The following is a 17,654-nucleotide window of genomic DNA, read 5'->3' as shown; positions in this document are numbered from 1 at the left end:
TTATAGTGGTGCTGCCGGCATCCTAAACACAAATGTCTGTCTTGTATGTTATAGTGGTGCTGCCGGCATCCTAAACACAAATGTCTGTCTTGTATGTTATAGTGGTGCTGCCGGCATCCTAAACACAAATGTCTGTCTTGTATATGTTATAGTGGTGCTGCCGGCATCCTAAACACAAATGTCTGTCTTGTATATGTTATAGTGGTGCTGCCGGCATCCTAAACACAAATGTCTGTCTTGTACTTTATAGTGGTGCTGCCGGCATCCTAAACACAAATGTCCGACTTGTACTTTATAGTGGTGCTGCCGGCATCCTAAACACAAATGTCTGTCTTGTACTTTATAGTGGTGCTGCCGGCATCCTAAACACAAATGTCTGTCTTGTACTTTATAGTGGTGCTGCCGGCATCCTAAACACAAATGTCTGTCTTGTACTTTATAGTGGTGCTGCCGGCATCCTAAACACAAATGTCTGTCTTGTACTTTATAGTGGTGCTGCCGGCATCCTAAACACAAATGTCTGTCTTGTATGTTATAGTGGTGCTGCCGGCATCCTAAACACAAATGTCTGTCTTGTATGTTATAGTGGTGCTGCCGGCATCCTAAACACAAATGTCTGTCTTGTATGTTATAGTGGTGCTGCCGGCATCCTAAACACAAATGTCTGTCTTGTACTTTATAGTGGTGCTGCCGGCATCCTAAACACAAATGTCTGTCTTGTATGTTATAGTGGTGCTGTCGCATCCTAAACACAAATGTCTGTCTTGTATGTTATAGTGGTGCTGCCGGCATCCTAAACACAAATGTCCGACTTGTATGTTATAGTGGTGCTGCCGGCATCCTAAACACAAATGTCCGACTTGTATGTTATAGTGGTGCTGCCGGCATCCTAAACACAAATGTCTGACTTGTACTTTATAGTGGTGCTGCCGGCATCCTAAACACAAATGTCCGACTTGTATGTTATAGTGGTGCTGCCGGCATCCTAAACACAAATGTCCGACTTGTACTTTATAGTGGTGCTGCCGGCATCCTAAACACAAATGTCCGACTTGTACTTTATAGTGGTGCTGCCGGCATCCTAAACACAAATGTCCGACTTGTATGTTATAGTGGTGCTGCCGGCATCCTAAACACAAATGTCCGACTTGTACTTTATAGTGGTGCTGCCGGCATCCTAAACACAAATGTCCGACTTGTACTTTATAGTGGTGCTGCCGGCATCCTAAACACAAATGTCCGACTTGTATGTTATAGTGGTGCTGCCGGCATCCTAAACACAAATGTCTGTCTTGTATGTTATAGTGGTGCTGCCGGCATCCTAAACACAAATGTCTGTCTTGTACTTTATAGTGGTGCTGCCGGCATCCTAAACACAAATGTCTGTCTTGTACTTTAATTTATAGTGGTGCTGCCGGCATCCTAAACACAAATGTCCGACTTGTATGTTATAGTGGTGCTGCCGGCATCCTAAACACAAATGTCCGACTTGTATGTTATAGTGGTGCTGCCGGCATCCTAAACACAAATGTCTGACTTGTACTTTATAGTGGTGCTGCCGGCATCCTAAACACAAATGTCCGACTTGTATGTTATAGTGGTGCTGCCGGCATCCTAAACACAAATGTCCGACTTGTACTTTATAGTGGTGCTGCCGGCATCCTAAACACAAATGTCCGACTTGTACTTTATAGTGGTGCTGCCGGCATCCTAAACACAAATGTCCGACTTGTATGTTATAGTGGTGCTGCCGGCATCCTAAACACAAATGTCCGACTTGTACTTTATAGTGGTGCTGCCGGCATCCTAAACACAAATGTCCGACTTGTACTTTATAGTGGTGCTGCCGGCATCCTAAACACAAATGTCCGACTTGTATGTTATAGTGGTGCTGCCGGCATCCTAAACACAAATGTCTGTCTTGTATATGTTATAGTGGTGCTGCCGGCATCCTAAACACAAATGTCTGTCTTGTACTTTAATTTATAGTGGTGCTGCCGGCATCCTAAACACAAATGTCCGACTTGTACTTTATAGTGGTGCTGCCGGCATCCTAAACACAAATGTCTGTCTTGTACTTTATAGTGGTGCTGCCGGCATCCTAAACACAAATGTCCGTCTTGTACTTTATAGTGGTGCTGCCGGCATCCTAAACACAAATGTCCGTCTTGTACTTTATAGTGGTGCTGCCGGCATCCTAAACACAAATGTCCGTCTTGTACTTTATAGTGGTGCTGCCGGCATCCTAAACACAAATGTCTGTCTTGTACTTTATAGTGGTGCTGCCGGCATCCTAAACACAAATGTCCGACTTGTACTTTATAGTGGTGCTGCTGGCATCCTAAACACAAATGTCTGTCTTGTACTTTATAGTGGTGCTGCCGGCATCCTAAACACAAATGTCTGCCTTGTATGTTATAGTGGTGCTGCCGGCATCCTAAACACAAATGTCTGTCTTGTATGTTATAGTGGTGCTGCCGGCATCCTAAACACAAATGTCTGTCTTGTCCCTGTTTGTTACCACCAAATGTAACATGAACAGAGCTATCACCAATCCAAGATATGACCAGACTTGACAATGCTTAACTTTGGTATCTCGACCTGACACTCAACCACAGTCACCAAAGCTAGCTATTGTACTATGCAGCTGAAATGCTCATATCCATGAATCATCACAATTATTTTCCTGCTAAGGTAGCGTGAACTCTTAAAAACATTATCATTTCTCCTCTATGTTGCGACTTTACAGGTTTTTTAAGGAGTTAGAAGGTTTAGAAATGATTCCTAGTTATACTGAATATAAACACAGAGTATCATGATTAGTAGCATGATATACAGACAATCTTTAATCCTGACAGATGACCATCAGAATCTATATCAGATGTAGAGCGTGATGGTGTGATGTCAGACAGATGACCATCAGAATCTATATCAGATGTAGAGTGTGATGGTGTGATGTCAGACAGATGACCATCAGAATCTATATCAGATGTAGAGCGTGATGGTGTGATGTCAGACAGATGACCATCTAGATGTCAGATGTAGAGCGTGATGGTGTGATGTCAGACAGATGACCATCAGAATCTATATCAGATGTAGAGCGTGATGGTGTGATGTCAGACAGATGACCATCAGAATCTATATCAGATGTAGAGTGTGATGGTGTACATGTGATGTCAGACAGATGACCATCAGAATCTATATCAGATATAGAGCGTGATGGTGTGATGTCAGACAGATGACCATCAGAATCTATATCAGATGTAGAGGGTGATGGTGTGATGTCAGACAGATGACCATCAGAATCTATATCAGATGACTAGAGCGTGATGGTGTGATGTCAGACAGATGACCATCAGAATCTATATCAGATGTAGAGTGTGATGGTTTGATGTCAGACAGATGACCATCAGAATCTATATCAGATGTAGAGTGTGATGGTGTGATGTCAGACAGATGACCATCAGAATCTATATCAGATGTAGAGTGTGATGGTGTGATGTCAGACAGATGACCATCAGAATCTATATCAGATGTACAGCGTGATGGTGTGATGTCAGACAGATGACCATCAGAATCTATATCAGATGTAGAGTGTGATGGTGTGATGTCAGACAGATGACCATCAGAATCTATATCAGATGTAGAGTGTGATGGTGTGATGTCAGACAGATGACCATCAGAATCTATATCAGATGTAGAGCGTGATGGTGTGATGTCAGACAGATGACCATCAGAATCTATATCAGATGTAGAGTGTGATGGTGTGATGTCAGACAGATGACCATCAGAATCTATATCAGATGTAGAGTGTGATGGTGTGATGTCAGACAGATGACCATCAGAATCTATATCAGATGTAGAGTGTGATGGTGTGATGTCAGACAGATGACCATCAGAATCTATATCAGATGTAGAGTGTGATGGTGTGATGTCAGACAGATGACCATCAGAATCTATATCAGATGTAGAGCGTGATGGTGTGATGTCAGACAGATGACCATCAGAATCTATATCAGATGTAGAGCGTGATGGTGTACATGTGATGTCAGACAGATGACCATCAGAATCTATATCAGATGTAGAGTGTGATGGTGTGATGTCAGACAGATGACCATCAGAATCTATATCAGATGTAGAGCGTGATGGTGTGATGTCAGACAGATGACCATCAGAATCTATATCAGATGTAGAGCGTGATGGTGTGATGTCAGACAGATGACCATCAGAATCTATATCAGATGTAGAGCGTGATGGTGTGATGTCAGACAGATGACCATCAGAATCTATATCAGATGTACAGCGTGATGATGTGATGTCAGACAGATGACCATCAGAATCTATATCAGATGTAGAGCGTGATGGTGTGATGTCAGACAGATGACCATCAGAATCTATATCAGATGTACAGCGTGATGGTGTGATGTCAGACAGATGACCATCAGAATCTATATCAGATGTTGAGCGTGATGGTGTGATGTCAGACAGATGACCATCAGAATCTATATCAGATGTAGAGTGTGATGGTGTGATGTCAGACAGATGACCATCAGAATCTATATCAGATGTAGAGTGTGATGGTGTGATGTCAGACAGATGACCATCAGAATCTATATCAGATGTAGAGCGTGATGGTGTGATGTCAGACAGATGACCATCAGAATCTATATCAGATGTAGAGCGTGATGGTGTGATGTCAGACAGATGACCATCAGAATCTATATCAGATGTAGAGCGTGATGGTGTGATGTCAGACAGATGACCATCAGAATCTATATCAGATGTAGAGTGTGATGGTGTGATGTCAGACAGATGACCATCAGAATCTATATCAGATGTAGAGCGTGATGGTGTGATGTCAGACAGATGACCATCAGAATCTATATCAGATGTAGAGCGTGATGGTGTGATGTCAGACAGATGACCATCAGAATCTATATCAGATGTACAGCGTGATGGTGTGATGTCAGACAGATGACCGTCAGAATCTATATCAGATGTACAGCGTGATGGTGTGATGTCAGACAGATGACCATCAGAATCTATATCAGATGTACAGCGTGATGGTGTGATGTCAGACAGATGACCATCAGAATCTATATCAGATGTACAGCGTGATGGTGTGATGTCAGACAGATGACCATCAGAATCTATATCAGATGTAGAGCGTGATGGTGTGATGTCAGACAGATGACCATCAGAATCTATATCAGATGTACAGCGTGATGGTGTGATGTCAGACAGATGACCATCAGAATCTATATCAGATGTACAGCGTGATGGTGTGATGTCAGACAGATGACCATCAGAATCTATATCAGATGTAGAGCGTGATGGTGTGATGTCAGACAGATGACCATCAGAATCTATATCAGATGTAGAGCGTGATGGTGTGATGTCAGACAGATGACCATCAGAATCTATATCAGATGTAGAGCGTGATGGTGTGATGTCAGACAGATGACCATCAGAATCTATATCAGATGTAGAGCGTGATGGTGTGATGTCAGACAGATGACCATCAGAATCTATATCAGATGTAGAGAGTGATGGTGTGATGTCAGACAGATGACCATCAGAATCTATATCAGATGTAGAGCGTGATGGTGTGATGTCAGACAGATGACCATCAGAATCTATATCAGATGTAGAGTGTGATGGTGTGATGTCAGACAGATGACCATCAGAATCTATATCAGATGTAGAGTGTGATGGTGTGATGTCAGACAGATGACCATCAGAATCTATATCAGATGTAGAGAGTGATGGTGTGATGTCAGACAGATGACCATCAGATGTCAGATTTAGAGTGTGATGGTGTGATGTCAGACAGATGACCATCAGATGTCAGATGTAGAGTGTGATGGTGTGATGTCAGACAGATGACCATCAGAATCTATATCAGATGACTAGAGCGTGATGGTGTGATGTCAGACAGATGACCATCAGAATCTATATCAGATGTAGAGCGTGATGGTGTGATGTCAGACAGATGACCATCAGATGTCAGATGTAGAGAGTGATGGTGTGATGTCAGACAGATGACCATCAGAATCTATATCAGATGACTAGAGCGTGATGGTGTGATGTCAGACAGATGACCATCAGAATCTATATCAGATGTAGAGTGTGATGGTGTGATGTCAGACAGATGACCATCAGAATCTATATCAGATGTAGAGCGTGATGGTGTGATGTCAGACAGATGACCATCAGATGTCAGATGTAGAGCGTGATGGTGTGATGTCAGACAGATGACCATCAGATGTCAGATGTAGAGCGTGATGGTGTGATGTCAGACAGATGACCATCAGAATCTATATCAGATGTAGAGTGTGATGGTGTGATGTCAGACAGATGACCATCAGAATCTATATCAGATGTAGAGCGTGATGGTGTGATGTCAGACAGATGACCATCAGAATCTATATCAGATGTAGAGTGTGATGGTGTGATGTCAGACAGATGACCATCAGAATCTATATCAGATGTAGAGTGTGATGGTGTGATGTCAGACAGATGACCATCAGAATCTATATCAGATGTAGAGTGTGATGGTGTGATGTCAGACAGATGACCATCAGAATCTATATCAGATGTAGAGTGTGATGGTGTGATGTCAGACAGATGACCATCAGAATCTATATCAGATGTAGAGCGTGATGGTGTGATGTCAGACAGATGACCATCAGAATCTATATCAGATGTAGAGCGTGATGGTGTACATGTGATGTCAGACAGATGACCATCAGAATCTATATCAGATGTAGAGTGTGATGGTGTGATGTCAGACAGATGACCATCAGAATCTATATCAGATGTAGAGCGTGATGGTGTGATGTCAGACAGATGACCATCAGAATCTATATCAGATGTAGAGCGTGATGGTGTGATGTCAGACAGATGACCATCAGAATCTATATCAGATGTACAGCGTGATGGTGTGATGTCAGACAGATGACCATCAGAATCTATATCAGATGTAGAGCGTGATGGTGTGATGTCAGACAGATGACCATCAGAATCTATATCAGATGTACAGCGTGATGGTGTGATGTCAGACAGATGACCATCAGAATCTATATCAGATGTTGAGCGTGATGGTGTGATGTCAGACAGATGACCATCAGAATCTATATCAGATGTAGAGTGTGATGGTGTGATGTCAGACAGATGACCATCAGAATCTATATCAGATGTAGAGTGTGATGGTGTGATGTCAGACAGATGACCATCAGAATCTATATCAGATGTAGAGCGTGATGGTGTGATGTCAGACAGATGACCATCAGAATCTATATCAGATGTAGAGCGTGATGGTGTGATGTCAGACAGATGACCATCAGAATCTATATCAGATGTAGAGCGTGATGGTGTGATGTCAGACAGATGACCATCAGAATCTATATCAGATGTAGAGTGTGATGGTGTGATGTCAGACAGATGACCATCAGAATCTATATCAGATGTAGAGCGTGATGGTGTGATGTCAGACAGATGACCATCAGAATCTATATCAGATGTAGAGCGTGATGGTGTGATGTCAGACAGATGACCATCAGAATCTATATCAGATGTACAGCGTGATGGTGTGATGTCAGACAGATGACCATCAGATGTCAGATGTTGAGCGTGATGGTGTGATGTCAGACAGATGACCATCAGAATCTATATCAGATGTACAGCGTGATGGTGTGATGTCAGACAGATGACCGTCAGAATCTATATCAGATGTACAGCGTGATGGTGTGATGTCAGACAGATGACCATCAGAATCTATATCAGATGTAGAGCGTGATGGTGTGATGTCAGACAGATGACCATCAGAATCTATATCAGATGTACAGCGTGATGGTGTGATGTCAGACAGATGACCATCAGAATCTATATCAGATGTACAGCGTGATGGTGTGATGTCAGACAGATGACCATCAGAATCTATATCAGATGTAGAGCGTGATGGTGTGATGTCAGACAGATGACCATCAGAATCTATATCAGATGTAGAGCGTGATGGTGTGATGTCAGACAGATGACCATCAGAATCTATATCAGATGTAGAGCGTGATGGTGTGATGTCAGACAGATGACCATCAGAATCTATATCAGATGTAGAGCGTGATGGTGTGATGTCAGACAGATGACCATCAGAATCTATATCAGATGTAGAGAGTGATGGTGTGATGTCAGACAGATGACCATCAGAATCTATATCAGATGTAGAGCGTGATGGTGTGATGTCAGACAGATGACCATCAGAATCTATATCAGATGTAGAGTGTGATGGTGTGATGTCAGACAGATGACCATCAGAATCTATATCAGATGTAGAGTGTGATGGTGTGATGTCAGACAGATGACCATCAGAATCTATATCAGATGTAGAGAGTGATGGTGTGATGTCAGACAGATGACCATCAGATGTCAGATGTAGAGCGTGATGGTGTGATGTCTGACAGATGACCATCAGATGTCAGATGTAGAGTGTGATGGTGTGATGTCAGACAGATGACCATCAGAATCTATATCAGATGTAGAGCGTGATGGTGTGATGTCAGACAGATGACCATCAGAATCTATATCAGATGTAGAGCGTGATGGTGTGATGTCAGACAGATGACCATCAGATGTCAGATGTAGAGAGTGATGGTGTGATGTCAGACAGATGACCATCAGAATCTATATCAGATGACTAGAGCGTGATGGTGTGATGTCAGACAGATGACCATCAGAATCTATATCAGATGTAGAGTGTGATGGTGTGATGTCAGACAGATGACCATCAGAATCTATATCAGATGTAGAGCGTGATGGTGTGATGTCAGACAGATGACCATCAGATGTCAGATGTAGAGCGTGATGGTGTGATGTCAGACAGATGACCATCAGATGTCAGATGTAGAGCGTGATGGTGTGATGTCAGACAGATGACCATCAGAATCTATATCAGATGTAGAGCGTGATGGTGTGATGTCAGACAGATGACCATCAGATGTCAGATGTAGAGCGTGATGGTGTGATGTCATTGTGTGAATTACGAGATATATCTCACAAACTTTTAACAATTTTCTGACAAATCTAGACTCACAGACACACAAAGTGATCATTAATTATAACATTATAACCCCTTAACTGGGTAGGAAACACTTCATCGTAGAAACATGGAGATATATCTGGATATCTATATAGCTACTACATATGGCATTGACCTATATAGGAAATAAATGATCTGATGAAATTCAAAGTTTGTATATGTACCCCATATGGACGATAGAATCTGTGTATGTACCCCATATGGACGATAGAATCTGTGTACGTACCCCATATGGACGATAGAATCTGTGTATGTACCCAGTATTATGTAATGGAAATCTTACCTGTACATCCTCACATATTAAGGTAAATCTGTAAAATATTCATGACAGCTACAGAGAGACATCTCTGACTATACAGAGAAAGCAGATGACTTCAGGGGTTAGCGCAGAACTGCATCCCCAATGAATCGTATAATATGCAGCTGTGTGCATTTATTGTACACATAGATGTGTCAGCAAACTGGCTAACAAAGATCACTGTCATTGTTCAACGTCAGCTGGTTTTGTAATGCCAGGAAAGATCCACTCTAAACCATTCAATTCATACTGATGTGCAATGAAACCTGTCTAATATGACATAACTGATTCAAGTGTCAGAATACACAGGGAATTTAGCCTGCAAGTTTGCAGAATACTCAGGAGTGGGTTTAAACATGATCAATATCTTTATAAGTAATATGCAAGACTTTCTTAACTTTTCTCTGTTTTCCACTCTTCTTCTAGATCGTTTGATAACACGGGCAACCTACAAATGAAGTCTAAGACAGATCTAAGAATAACTTTCTGAAATCTGCCTGACAGCCATTTTGTTTTCTAGATTAGACTCAACACTGAATGGACATAACATTAACTAGTTAGTAGTAGTAGAAGTAACAAGAGGAATCTACATGTGAAGTTTGAGAAACATTCCCTCCTAGCGGTTCTTTTCAAGAAATAGCGATAACAAACTTCAACTGTCAAAATCCAAGATGGACACCTTTCGGCCATTTTGTTTTAATGAATGAGAACAACTAGGGACCAAGGGGAACCTATATGTAGCTACATGTGAAGACTGAGAAATATATATCCTTCCTGTACTTTTACACAGACCACGGACCACGGACCACCAACCACCAACAATGGACAACAGACCACGAACCATGAACTATGGACCTATAGGGCGATTTGAATAGCCCACCATCTGATGTCAAGTTCAGTAGTATGTCACGTCGGACTGGTCCGGCTACTTTGTACACATACCTTACATTCCACAGGACAGGTAATAATATAAACAACATGTCACGTACACAGGGACTTGACGCACACATACACAATGCATACTTATGTATACATGGACAGGTATACAACGTACAATACGTATACTATGTTATATATATATATGAATATGTATATACCACCTGGGTTACATTAATTTATTCAAAAGTTAAATTGGAGCAGAGTTCATGAGTTAAATCTAAAGTAAATGCAACTGAATTTTGACAGGTTGTATCATGAATGAAGTTGAATCTAATGGTTAAGTCTTATAATTATCTAATTTCATACATGAATTAATATAGATCAAATGAAATTGATACACATTTCCTTTTTGTTATTTAATAAAGTTCCCTGAATTAGGGCGAGAGAACCAGCGTCCTGGTTGTGGTAAGATGGTAACGGTACGTTATAGGAATCTTCGATGGATACCAAACAGTATTCGCTAGACCTCCATCAGGTTCAGTAGGTATAATAAATACCTACTGAATATAGAACAGTTCTGTATATAGAACAGTTCTGATGACGGCTAGCCTAGCTAGTCGAAACATGTCAACCTGCTAATAAAACTACGGAATCCAGATGTTGATATGCTCCATCCTCATTATTTTTTGTTATTTGTTTAAATTTTTAAAACTTAACTAAGACAACAAGAGATCCCAGAAGTATATATAATTTGGTGCCCAGAAATGAATGATCTTTATTTCATATGTGGAAGACTGATCCTAAGTTCTCTACTTTTCTCATCTTTCCTCTAATTCTTGATATAAAATTTATGAAAGACAAAACATACAAAATTTGAAAAATGATCCATGATCTTTTTGAGAAATAGTGATAACAAACTTCAATACCTGTCAGCCATTTCATTTTCCAGTCAGTCTCAAAATTCTTTAAGCACAACTACAGACCAAGGGGAGTCTACATATGAAATTTGAGATCCATGAAGACTTTTCTGACAAATACTTATAGTAATAACAAACTTCATTCGTCAAAATTCAAAATGGCTACCAGTTGGCCATTTTGTTTTCCATTGTCAAAATTCAAAATGGCTACCAGTTGGCCATTTTGTTTTCCATTAAGTCTCAATCTAATTTATGATCATGCACAGCTAGGGACCATTAAAGGAGAACCTCCCAATAAAAAAAACATGAGAAAGAACCTCCTGGTACCTCTCAGAAATAGTGCTAACATGAATTTTTTAGATGGGTGATGGACTATAGACCATGGATCCAACCATCTGATAATGGTGGGCCAAAAATCAGACATGTACACCCAAGGTCTAACAGCTGATCTTATAGCTACCACTGTGTTAATTCTCCATGTATTCACACATGACACAAACATGTACAGAGAGGATTGGGCATTGACACCGAGTTGGACACTTTGTCTTTTTTTTTTAAATGATCTAAAATAATGTGTTTAACATAAAAAAAAACATTTTCACAAAATTTAATGCACAAGGAGCTCGAGCTACAATTGGAGTCAATTGGAAATATCCTGGTAGGGTTTTTGGTAATCCAAGGCCAAAGACTACATCTTATTACCAATGTGATATTGGTCCAAACTGTTGATGTACGAGACAGCAGTCTAAACTAGAACTGTCGATATCGGTCCAAACTGTACGAGACAGCAGTCTAAATTATAAATCTGTGCTTAAATATTTGATATTTTAATACTACATTAGTTTTAGAGAATCTGTGAACTTCATTACTATATACTACAGTCTTATTTATGTAATATATGATGAATTAATTTTAACATGCCTTTTGTCTGAATAAACATGACACATTGTAATGATAATAACAAATGAAGTAAGAACAATATGGGATAAACAGATGATAATTTTGTAGCAAGTTAATGTTGCACTAAACTTCTAATATATGTTTTTTTAATTCTCAATCTAGATGAGTTACAACATCACTACAACTAGAATGACACAGCTGGTACTTTCAAATTCAATTTTCGATACAGCTTATAATTATACAGAGACAAAGTTAGCCGTTATTACGTGACATTCCACATCATGTCTATACACGCCAATCTTGGCACATGGATCAATAATGAAGACAAAAGAGGATGTGTGTAGGACCGGCCATTCTGTTGTCGTAGTTGTCCTAATAAACACTCTCATAAAACATATATCTATATAGGACTGGCCATTCTGTTGTCGTAGTTGTCCTAATAAACACTCTCATAAAACATATATCTATATAGGACTGGCCATTCTGTTGTCGTAGTTGTCCTAATAAACACTCTCATAAAACATATATCTATATAGGACCGGCCATTCTGTTGTCGTAGTTTTCCTCATAAACACTCTAATACATGTATATAGGACCGGCCATTCTGTTGTCGTAATATGTAGTTGTCCTAATAAACACTCTCATAAAATATATCTATATCGGACTGGCCATTCTGTTGTCGTACTTGTCCTAATAAACACTCTCATAAAACATATATCTATATAAGCCAAGTAAACTATACTTCATATACTTATTTCACCAACAGGTGCTAATCATAAAACTTAATTTCTGTGTTTAAAGGTACATTTTGGAAAGGTCATGATTATGACTCCAGAAATAGAATCTAATACATATATATAATTTGTTGCAATATACAAATTTGTGTATATCGTAGCAGATCAGGTATACACAAACCTTTCATGCATCCTTGGGTCCAGTATTCTAATGGTTTTCATTCAAAGGAAAACAGAACATATATGTCCAGCAGATGTCTTTCCCACGGGAAACGGAATCTCTTTATAGTTTTGGGTATAAATGATAGATAGTGCATACAAGTATGTATATAAGTTTGGCTAAAGGTTAGCCTGAGCATATTCTGGCCCCAATACCATGGCCAGACGCTAGACATTTCAACGGTTTGGGCCAGACATCTATATGTGTCAAAACTGGCACCTAACACCTAGTGTTTGGGGCCTATATATCATGTAAATTGGTATTACAATAAAATAAAACAGATATAAGATCTTATAGTGCTTTTATTATGGTTATTACAGGACCAATACCACATTAGCTGGCAGGCTGGCATTAAATTCTGTTAAAAGTTCCCTGGTTGGTAAATGTCCATGTCCCAATATCCATCAGCTTTATGTGGTAGCTATATAGGCTTTTATAACTGCAGCATTGCATGACAAAACAATGTATACCGTATATGGTATCTCTGACAATACACAATATAGATAGGCCATTGATAAGCAGAATGGAGAGACAAGCATCTATCGACATCATACCTCTTAAAATAAGACAGTCACTCATGAAACAAGAGGCCCAGAGGGCCTGTATAGCTCACCTGGTTTATTTGAGCAAACATCAAAATAATGTTTATGTTCCATTTCCTAATACTTTTATTTGTTGATGTATGATTATCATTATGTTGTGAGGATCCCAACTGCCTCAAAGATATAACCCAGAAACAAAGTCAAGATTCAACATGATTGTATTTAATGAAACTGTAATTATAAGTCCCTTTGGGTGGGGAAAGAACCCTGGGCCTATATTTTCACATCAGAATTGTGTTCATCTCTTGATGCCCAGCAAGGCTATATATGATTATGGGGTGGGGATCTGAATGGTTTCACAGATAAAACAAAAGTAATAAGTCTTCAAGGGTTGGTTAAGACCCTAAGCCCTAAGGGAGAGGTGTCAGCCCCATTATTTGTATAAATTTGAATCCCAGCCTCCTGCTAGGGATGTTACCACTGAAATATCAATGTCATACATTGCTTAGTTCCAGAGAAGAAGTCATTAACATCAATATTGCCAAATGGACTTATTTTGGTTCTGCCCCTTAGGCCCCTAGGGGGGTCAGCCCACCATTTGTACAATTTTGAATCCCTACCCCATAAGGATGCTACCAATCAAATATAAGCAATGTTCATAACTTAGTTTTAGAGAAGTCGTTTATATATCTTTAGCCAAATTGAACCCTTTAGACACTCTATTTAAGCTATCATGGCAAAACACTTTCATTTATGTTGTACAATGTATATTACTAATATTTTCCCATTTTGTGATCTGCACTCTCAATACCATGCATAGGATGGGAATAACCAATATATACAATATTCAGTTTCCCTTGCCAAACAATGCTACAAACCAAATTTGATCAAAATCTCTTTGTCCATGCAGAAGAAAAGAAGAATGCTTTAGACCAAATTTGGGTAAAATCTTCTGTTATTTGTACAGAAGAAAAGGATTTTAAAGAATTTGTTTATTTTTCCCCTATTGGAACCCTGAAACCACAATTTAAATATAAGACAAGTTACTTCTGACCAAAGAAAAAAATTTGTTTTGTTGTTCAAGACTAAAAGTGTAGTACAATTTTTTTTTAAAGTTGACAGCCAAGAAAGTAGATGGTCCTTTGGACCAGGTGAGTTAAAACAGCTAGTATTTAATTTGTTAACTTACGCTCCAGAGTAGGTTGGTGTTGTCTGACTGGACGATGGAACAGCCATCCCAGGGTACATGGCTTGATATCCCTGTGGGTGGAGGTTTATCACATTGGGCATCCAAATGTTTGGACTGGAGAAAGACGTGGGTGGTATTGGAGGTAGAGATAGTGGTCCTGGTGGTCCAAGTGATGAGATGATGTGAGCCGAGGAGTTTCCACCACTTCCAGGAACCAAAGATTGATTGACATTCTGTCCAACTGAGTGTGATGGATGCATGGATGAGATTGGCATGTTGGAAGCGTTATTGTTGACCATACTGGAATGTAGCCTTTTCCTTGTCAGCGGTCCAGAAAAATGAATGGAAGATGGTACTGCTGTGGAGACATGACTTCCAGGTAAAGATATTGAAACAGTAGTGGTGGGTAAACTCGGTGACATTCCAGTAGTTCCATGAATATTATAACCTTGTGATAAGTTTGTAGCACCAACAGAGGTAGGCATATTGAGGTGTGATGCAGGACTTGCATTAGCATGTGGATATCCTGAAGCAAGTCTTGGGTGTTTCACTGAATTTGAACTGGACCCCCCAACAAGATTCACAGCAGTACTTGGTCCCATGATGTTATTTGTCATTCCGTGATGATGACCACTTATCATCTGACCAGTAGATCCTTGAGATATTCGTGGATATGGTATTGTTAGTTTTTCACGTCGTATATTCCTCTGCCTTCCTGTTCCGATTCTTTGTTGTGTCATTTGGCTAAAATTTACCTGGTAAGGTAGATTCAAGGAAGAATTGGTAAGGTCCAGTATATTTGACCGTCCTTTCTGTAGGAAAAAGTCATCTATCACCCTAGCAACATCTGCATCATAAGTGTGCCATTCACCAGCCGTATCGCCTTCCCACTGCCACAGAGTACCTCTTCCCCATGGTGAGTCAGGTGGGTACAACATCCGACGTACAGGACGAGGCGTTCCTGTTGACAGTAAAAAACATAATTTATAAATCATTTGTAAGATTGTTTCTGATAGTTTTTGCTAATTTTACATGCATATGTTTCAGTATAAGAAATGTACTACACATTTCACATTCAATCCACAATTAGATAGTATATACGATCTTCATTTCTAATGTTTAAGCTTCATTTTTTCTCTTCTTTTGAACTTACTCTTCCTCCCTTTCCAAAATCTTTTATAATTGGAATTCACATACAATTACATTTTACATCTTCAAATATGTTTTTAAAAATCCTTTCTCTGAATGCCATTTTGTCTATTAATGACAGTTATGTGCAGATTTCTATTATCCACCAGTATTTGTAGTACAAGATATATATTCTACATAAACAAATCTGGAATAAAAAACATGATGATGAAAAGATTGGTCTGGTTTTGTATCTGCTTAGCTATCATGATCAACATCTGTTGTCATTTAAGTATGGCCTCTCCTGTGAGGGAATTGCATGAATGTTTATGTGCTTTAAGAGGTTGCAGTATACAATATGTACATTTGTATTTGCGTTTATAGCCTCCTTGTGATAGCATGGAACTTGCCAACTTTATATAGTGCCAACTTTATACAGGACACCAAACAGGCATCTCTGTTGGAAAGAACTATGTTTAGAATATTAATTTTGATCATATTCTTCTGAATCTCAAAGATTGGAGTGTATACTGCTTCTGGATGGAAAAATCAGAATTAATGAATTAAATGTTCAAAGGTATAAAAAGTATATGTAATAAAGGGATTCTATGTCTCATGACATGAAAGTGATAATTTAATGCAGAATTTGAAAAAGTCTTTGGATGCATAAATTGGACAATAGCAGTGCATGGTTTCCCCAGTCCTGGAATCAGCCTTGGTTATGTACTGGATTGCTGGTGTGGCTATGAGCTGAGACCATGAGTGATGTTATAGAAATTGACCTGCCTTGCCTTCCCCTCGTGATTATATATTACAGATCTAGAAGTCCCACTTCAGTGAGTCAACCATTGTGGAAACAAGTCCTGTAGTGTTCTAGAGTTTAAGTTTTAGACCTATCAGGCTTCCAGCTGGCTGATATGGTTTGCTCAGTACGAGTCCTGAGCGAAGCATGAGCATTAAAGTTGTCAGCTGATGAGGTCTGACCAAGACAGAGTAATTAACAGCTTTGACCCATATAGCGCATCCGGACAGTGCATGTTATGCTGTGGCATAAGAAAGCCGAGTTCTTATGCACTTTAAGTAATTGGCACAAATAACGTGCCCCAGGACAAGTCATGGGATAAGGTTCCACCAAGGTATTTTCTATCTAGGAATACCTCTACTGATTGCTGGTGGAGTGAATATATAGTCAAAGGAGATGGGATGACATTATTTGGATATCCAGATTACATAACGCTAGCCATTTAGCCAATGGCTAATCTTGAGATGGTTTGGATTAAGATAATTTTGCTATTAAGCCAATATGGCTAAGTACAATAAAGCATTCCATATGATTTGGCTAAAGTATATTCACAAAAATTAGCCAAATGACTACAAGAAATTGTATCCAATTACTAGCATATACAGCAGCATCAAAGTTCATTTGCAAGTTTGATTACCATTTTTGAAAGTTTACAAGATCGTTAACGTTGTTTTAATAAATGAATACATGTATGCAACAAAGTGGAACCAACACACAATGTTGGACTCAAAATAGCAGGTTCAGCATATTACAGGACAACAGAACAGCCATTGTCTTTATCAATAAATTCTCTTCTTTAATTGATACTGATATCTGAATGAACAGATTATTGATTTTTTCAGAGACAAACTTATTTTTACTGCATTTATTCAACCCACTAATCTGCATTACAGCTGAGATCTACCTTGAATTTTCTTTAAAACCGATTGTCATTTCTTTACTTTCCCTTTC

General features: G+C 39.4%; 1 protein-coding gene across 5 annotated transcripts in view; it reads right to left on the bottom strand.

The window, feature by feature from the left end:
• LOC117333594 (E3 ubiquitin-protein ligase DTX1-like) overlaps positions 1 to 17,654 on the bottom strand; it is a 33,698-nt gene that overhangs the window by 15,772 nt on the left and 272 nt on the right. For all 5 annotated transcript variants that reach the window (XM_033892952.1, XM_033892955.1, XM_033892957.1 and 2 more), the window contains exon 2: positions 14,774 to 15,734. In XM_033892952.1, the coding sequence (XP_033748843.1) occupies positions 14,774 to 15,734 (961 nt within the window). The remainder of the gene's footprint in view (positions 1 to 14,773; positions 15,735 to 17,654) is intronic.

Source organism: Pecten maximus, chromosome 8, assembly GCF_902652985.1.
Source record: "Pecten maximus chromosome 8, xPecMax1.1, whole genome shotgun sequence".
Classification (NCBI taxonomy): Eukaryota; Metazoa; Mollusca; class Bivalvia; order Pectinida; family Pectinidae; genus Pecten; species Pecten maximus.
Note: the sequence above shows the minus strand (reverse complement) of the source record. Positions and strands in the feature narration are given on the sequence as shown.